Here is a 6,882-nt window from a genome sequence, read left to right on the forward strand (position 1 = left end):
ACCCTGGCTCAGCCTGGGCAGCAAATGGTGCCCACATAGATGTGAGATAAGATTGCAAGAACTGGACCGCTAAGTGAAGGAGAGAGAGGCCCTTCCAGATTGAGATTCTTTATTCCAGAGGTAGGAGGGGGGTCAGCATGCTGAGGTGGGAGGGTCCAGCCCAGCTCCTCCAGCCCCCCAGTGCATGCCCAGCCCCAATAAGTTACCCAGTTACTCAGCTGCCCTCCCTCCTGAGTCCATCTGTCCTCCTGCTCCGCCCCACAGGGCTGACCTGGCTCAATACAAGGGCCGCTTGTCCCCAGCCTGTGGGCAGCACCACGTGGCAGGCGGGGGAAGGGGAGAAGCAGCTGGTTACGCCCTGGGGCTGGAGGGGCAGAGGGGACGCCTGGCTCGGAGGGGTCAGGACTTGGAAAACCACATCCTGGGCAGGCGAGACGCCCAGTCCCACAAGGTCCATGCCTGCAATGAAGTGGCAGTCAGGATGCAGTGGCTACTGTCACACCTCAATGGCTGGGTCTGAGCCCCTGCCCTGCCGCTGCAGCTGTTCCTCCTGCTTCATCTTGGGCTTCTCTGTCCGTGTGTGCCACACCAGCACCTGTACCGGAGAGTTTCCATTAGATTTGGGCCTCTGCAGCTCTTAGCATAGAACATTCTCCATGCCCTCTACCCACAGTGTTGGCTGCAGAGTGTGACGAGCAGGATGCCAAGGCTCTGGGGTCTCTAAAATGAGTCCTTACCCCTTACCCTCTTTGTGCCACAGGGGTTCCTAGACTCTGGGAGACAGAGTGGCAAGAGACCGCTTTCCCTCCCTGGCTCCCAGCTTCCCCTTCAAGTAAGCAAGGCTGAATCAGAGTCTTGAAGGCCCCTCCTGGTCAACCACCCATCTCTTGACACTCCTCCCCAGGCTCTCACTCCTTCTCCATTCCTAGAGCCTGGCTTCTGAGCCTACTTCTGTCCCCTTACCCGAGTGCAGTTGGCAGCCCGTGGCTCCAGGTCCTTGGGATCCACGAGGTGGCTCAGGAGACTGCTCTCCAAGTGGCCCCGGGGAGCACTACCATCAAACTGGGCATTGGGCTTAGCCAACAGCAAGGGCAGGGCAACAGCAAATCCCGCCATATCCATGGGGAAAGGCCTATTGGGCTCCCACGCTGTGTGGAAGCCCACAACCCGGCCATCCTGTACCCGGGGACCCTCGAATCGCAGGCCGCCCACCAGCCCCACGGGCCACACTGAGACACCACGAGTCCAGCGCATCTAAAGGAGGTCCGGAAAGAAGAAACAAAGAAAAGGTGGCCCAGTGGAAAGGGAGCAGCAGGAAGGACCACTCGAGTCACCCTCCCCAACAGCTCCTACTCCCTTCACAGCAGCCACCAGCAACACTGGTAACCATGGCAACTGATGAAACTGCCCCCACTTGGCCTCCTTCCCCATCCCCACCCCAGTGCTCACCTCTTCAAAGAGCTCCCGGCTATAAGTGTTGTCATCATCAGCAAAATACACGACTCCCCGGGTCCCAGGCGGTGGTGGGTCCTTCTCCCCACCTATAGCACCCCCGCCACCCCGGAGCCACTCCAGGGCCTTGTTCCGCTGCTCTACACCACGGGGCCGAACCCAGCCTGGCTCACCCTCCCGAAGCCGCTGGGCCTTGGGGGTGAGGACCGCCAGGTGTGTGAAAAGGAGGCCGGAGGCAGCCAGCAGCCCCGAGACCAGCGGGGTGGGGCCCTCAGCATCTTCCACCAGCAGCCAATGCAGCCTGGGCACCAGGCTCAGTGTCTGGGACAGGCGCACCAGCTCCGCCTTCTGCACCAGCCTGCAGGGGAGAGACACGGCAAGGCGGGGAGGGGAGGCACCATTTGCCCACTCCAGCTGGGACATGTGGCTTCTCCTGGACCCCTTCTAGCACCCCCCAGGGCCTGTCCCAGCCAGTACCCAAACTTCCCACTGACACCTGTCCTGTCCCTCCAGTCCATGTCTGTCACCCACCTCACGCCCAGAGCTTTCACTGTGGGAGACTCTAAATTAAAGGCACAGGCTTTGACAGATCTAGATGTGACCTCCAGCTTTGTAAACTTATTAGGTGAGACGCCTTGAGAAAATGGCTCGATCTCTCTGAGGCTCAGTTTTCTCGGCTGTAAAGTGGGACTAAGCAGCTCTGGTGGTGCAGTGGTTAGGTGCTTGGCTGCTAGCCAAAACGTTGGTGGTTCAAAACCATCCAGAGGCTTCACAGGAAAAAGATGCGGTGGTCTGCTCTAGTAAAGATTACACCCCAGAAAGCCCTATGGGGCAAGTTCTACTGTCGCATGGGGTTGCTGCAAGTCATAATCGACTTCCCCACACCGACAATAACAAAATGGAAATAATATTATATAACAATGTTGCTTTAAAGATTAAATAAGGTAACGACTTTCTAAAACACCAGCAGACCAAGGTCATTTTCCTCTACTGTGTGGGTTTCCAGGTGGAAGAACTTAAATTAGAGGAACCCCGGGGCTCATTCCTCTCCAGGGGGAATGAGTGATTTAGCTGAGTTTAGAGAAGAAACTAGAATGTGTTGCTGAGCCTCTCCTGGGCTTCTTTATCCTTCAGATCTGCCTGCCTGTCCCAAGGTTAGAGGGGAGGGGGTCCGTGGTGCTCTGGAGCTACCTGCGCCTGGGGTAGGTCAGTCATCTGATTCCAGAGAGGTACGTGAACAGACGCTTTTGCCTACAGATCCAAAACTATTCCTCAACTGGTTTTATCAATAATAAATCTATATATATATATAGATTTTAATGTAAACCCTTAGCACAGGGCCTGGTAGAGTGTAAACACACTGTAAATAATAGCTGGTGTTAACTATTTCCAGACCCTGGTATGCCAAACCCCTTTCTACTTCAATTTAGTCAGGAGCTCTAACTTTCTAGCCAAAGGCTCCCTAAGAAGAGAGAGTAAACTCACTGGCAAGCTCGAAATGTCTTTGAAACCTTACTGAAATTTAGCAGGAATTTTGTGCTCTATTTCATAGTACATCCATGTCTATATTATTAGAAAAACAACCATTTTCCCCACTAATCTCTGAATAAAAACGTGCTTCATTTATCCTGACGCTTGGCATACCCTAGTTGGAGGCACATCCTCTGGCCCAGCAGCTCCCCGAACTCATTAACCCCAATCTCTTGTTTAATGCAGCCCTCCTGAGATACCAGAGCCATACCTGGCGTAGGTGGGCGTGACAACATAGATAGTAGGCAGGGCCTCGGGTTCAGGGGGCTGGGCAGGGGCAGGAGGTGGGCGTCGGAGATCAGCTTGCAGCTGGGAAATCTTTAGATCCTTCTGCCGAAGCTGCTCAGCCGCTGCCCGCAGGGGAGGGAGGCAGTCACACGGCTGGCCTGGTCCCAGAAGGCAGTGATGGGGGACAGAGAACCACAGCACATTCAGCATCTCAAAGGACCTAACTTTCCCATTCAACTCCTAGTCAAGGAATCCTTTTACAACTCTAACAGCCTTTTCTGAATCCCTGGTGGTGGGGGAACTCACTGCCTCAATTAACAGTCCCTGGGTGGTGCAGGGAAACCCTGGTGGGAGCCCTGGTGGCACAGTGGTTAAGAGGTACTGCTGCTAACCAAAAGGTCGGCAGTCCAAATCTACAGCCGTGCCTTGGAAACCCTATAAGGCAGTTCTACTCTGTCATATAGGGTCGCTAAGAGTTGGAATTGACTCGACAGCAATGGGTTTGGGTGGTACAAAGGGTCAATGAGCTCAGCAGCTAACTGAAAGGTTGGATGTTACAGTCCACCCAGAGGTGCCTCGAAAGAAAGGCCTGGCGATCTGCTTCTGAAAAATCAGCCATTAAAAACTCCACAGAGCACAGTTCTACTCTGACACACATGCGGTTGCCATGAGTTGGGATCGACTGGTAGGCAACTGTTTTTTTGGTTTGGTCTCTATCCTTAATAAATTTCATCTGTTACAATTTTCACTGGCTATTGAGCTTTATTGAGCTTATTAATTGCCTCCATCCTTTCTACCTGCTGGTCCTAATTTTGCCTTCTGGAATCCCGAAGAGCAAATCAATCTCCTTAAACAGGGAAGTCTTTTCAAGCATCTGATGGGGGCTATCCCTAAATCTCTGCGTAAGAGGCAGTGAGGGTTCAACCTGTCCGCTTGGCTGTGAGGCTAAAGACTTATCATTAAATTCATTCGTTCCATCATTAGATAAATGTTTATTGAATGATCCTACAAGTGGGGCACTGCCTTAGGTACTGGGGATACAGCAGGGAACAGAACAGGCATGGTCCCTGCCCTCATGGAGCTTTCAGTTTAGCGGAGGAGGAGGCAGACAAGAAGCCAAGAAACAAATTAACCAAATCATCACAAACGGTGATAACAGCCATGAAGGAAACAGGATAGAGAATTAGACAGTTGGGAAGAGGAAGGGTTAATTTAGCTACGTGGTCGGAAATGGAGGAGGTGACATTTAAGCTGAGCCCTGAAGGATGAGGAGGCAGCCGGGATCGAGCGGGAGAAAAGCGTTGCAGGCAGAGGGACCAGGTTCAGAGCCTGAGGCAAGCCACGAGCATGGGGGTTTCGAGAAGCTGTCAGGAGGCCAGCCGGGCGGAAGCAAAGTGAAGGAGACGGGTGTGAAATGGGGCTGGAGAGGCAGACGCGCACGATCATGCGGGGCCTTGCGGGCTGGGATGGAGTTTGATTTCATCCGAGGTGCGGCGGGGGGTGCGCCCGGGCCGCAGAGGGCTGTCCGGGGGGCCGAGCGGGATGACTGGGTCTGCGCGGGGGCTCGTCCCCAGGGCGGGATGCAGAGCCGCGGGCGCCCTCGGGCCAGCCGCCGCACCCCCGCCCAGCCCCGCTCACCGAGCTGCACCAGCGCGTAGAGGAGGCCGGCAATCGACACCAGGAAGTAAGCGAGAAACACGTTCTTCAGCTTCAGCTTCATGGCCGCGCCGCCGGCGGCGCCGGGACAGGCGGGGTCCTGGGGCCCGGGGTCTCCGCCCTCCCACCCTCAGGCCCCGCCCCTGCAGCGGCCCCGCCCCGCCTCCGCGCGATGCCCGCGGCGGGCGGGCTCCCGGGAGCTGGGGCTGGCGGCGCCCGCCGGACCCACTTCCGGTCAGTCTGCTTTTCCTCCCCCCAACCACAAGGCTGATTTCCGGTCCCACAGCCTAGTTCCGGGAACTACGGGGATGGTGACGTCATCTCCGGCGTGTCAAGACGCTTGGCCCGCGGTCAAAAGCCCGGGTGAGACCACGTGGGCCCTGCATCTAGACCACCCCGGAGCAGGGCGTTGCCAGGGAAATCCGGTCCCTGTGGAGATTGTCTCCTTGTACTCATTCATTCGCTCCAAGCGGCCAATCTCAGTTGCCTAGCCAATGCTTGTTACAGGAATGAATGAAATCTAGGACCTATCATGTTCCAGGCCTGTGCTCTGGGCATCTCTCATGAAATCATAATTAAGTGGTGGTGTTCCCATTTTATAGATAAGAAACTGAAGCAAAGTATATAAATTGCCTCTGGGCAGCTTTCTTCTGTGTCCTATCTAGGCGTCTGATTCCACGATCCAGTTTCCTCTGCTCATTTTTCACCAGATGACAAGGAGTGGGGATGCCAAGGCAGTAGGCTACCTCCCAGGCAATTAATTGGGAACGCTTCAGCCTGGGAATTCCCAGTTGATAATCTCCTGCCTCCTCATAGGCACAAGCCATCTTAAGAAACTTTCTGTAAAAACGAAAACTATTTCTTGGAAAATATCCGTGTAAGATTGTTGGTCAGTCTACAAAATGGAGGAAACTTTCCTGTCACTACTACAATGGGAAATATTTTTCCGTTTTTTTTTTTAATTGTGCTTTAAGTGAGAGTTTGCAATTCAAGTCAGTTTCTCATACCATATTTTGATGCGCAATTTTTAAGAAGTGCTGCCAGGTAAAGAAAAGCAGCCTTCAGTGCGAGAACATCTGGTCCTAGGATTATTTGTATCCAAGAGGGGCATGATCAGCTCTGCTCACCACTTATTAACCACAGGTACTAGGAGCCCTGGTGGCATCGTGGTTAAGCACTGAGCTACTCACTGAAAAGCTGGCAGTTCCCATCACCTGCTCCTCAGGAGAAAAGACCTAGAGATCTGCTCCCATGAAGAGTAGTTGTTGGGTGCTGTCAAGTGAATTCTGCCTCACAGCGGCCCCATGTGACACAGTACTGCCCCATAGGGTTTTCTAGGTTGCAATCTTTACAGGAACCAATCACCAGTCTTTCTCGCCTGGAGCCACTGGGTGGCTTGTAAGCCGAGTGCTTAACACTGCACCACCAGGGCCTAGGAAACCCTATGGAGCAGTTCCACCCTACCCTACAGGGTCACTAAGAGTGGGAATCAACTTGATGGCACACAACTAAAATCTGATAACCTTGCTGGGCTCCTCTATGAAAATATGAGCATCTAGCAGGCTGAGGAGGGGCCCAGGTGGCACAGTAGTTAAACCAATCAACTGCTCACGGAGAGGTTCGAAACCACCAGTGGCTTCACAGGAGAAAGATGTAGGAGTCTGCTTCCACAAAGATTTACAGCTTCGGAAACCCTGTGGGGTCACTATGAGTCAGAATCAACTGAACAGCAGTGAGTTTGGTTTTTTTTTTTGGTTTAGCAGGCTGAGGAAGGTGTGTGTGTGCTCATTTTGTGAGTCAATGAGGTTTACACTGAAGCCAGATGTCACTGAGCTTCTAGGATCCGTGGCTCAGGCCAGAACCAGAATGCAGATTCCTGACACTATATGGTTTATCTCTTTATTATTGTTTCTCCTTTTATCAAAACTTGTCACAGCTGGGGGCCAAGACGATGTAAAAAATTCCCATGAACATCCCCCCTCATCCCATTAGTCCCCCCACCCCACCCCCACCCAG

General features: G+C 53.6%; 1 protein-coding gene across 1 annotated transcript; it reads right to left on the reverse strand.

Annotated features, from left to right (window-relative positions):
- Nucleotides 1-98: 98 nt before the first annotated feature.
- On the reverse strand, nt 99-5,078 carry B3GAT3 (beta-1,3-glucuronyltransferase 3). The gene is made up of 5 exons (XM_049892242.1): nt 4,849-5,078; nt 3,194-3,368; nt 1,450-1,810; nt 964-1,254; nt 99-595 (listed from the first exon to the last, which is right to left on the reverse strand). The coding sequence occupies exons 1-5, from the start codon at nt 4,928-4,930 to the stop codon at nt 497-499; spliced, it is 1,008 nt and encodes a 335-aa protein (XP_049748199.1). The 5' UTR covers nt 4,931-5,078; the 3' UTR covers nt 99-496.
- Nucleotides 5,079-6,882: the final 1,804 nt, after the last annotated feature.

This window comes from Elephas maximus, chromosome 7, assembly GCF_024166365.1.
Source record: "Elephas maximus indicus isolate mEleMax1 chromosome 7, mEleMax1 primary haplotype, whole genome shotgun sequence".
Lineage (NCBI taxonomy): Eukaryota > Metazoa > Chordata > Mammalia > Proboscidea > Elephantidae > Elephas > Elephas maximus.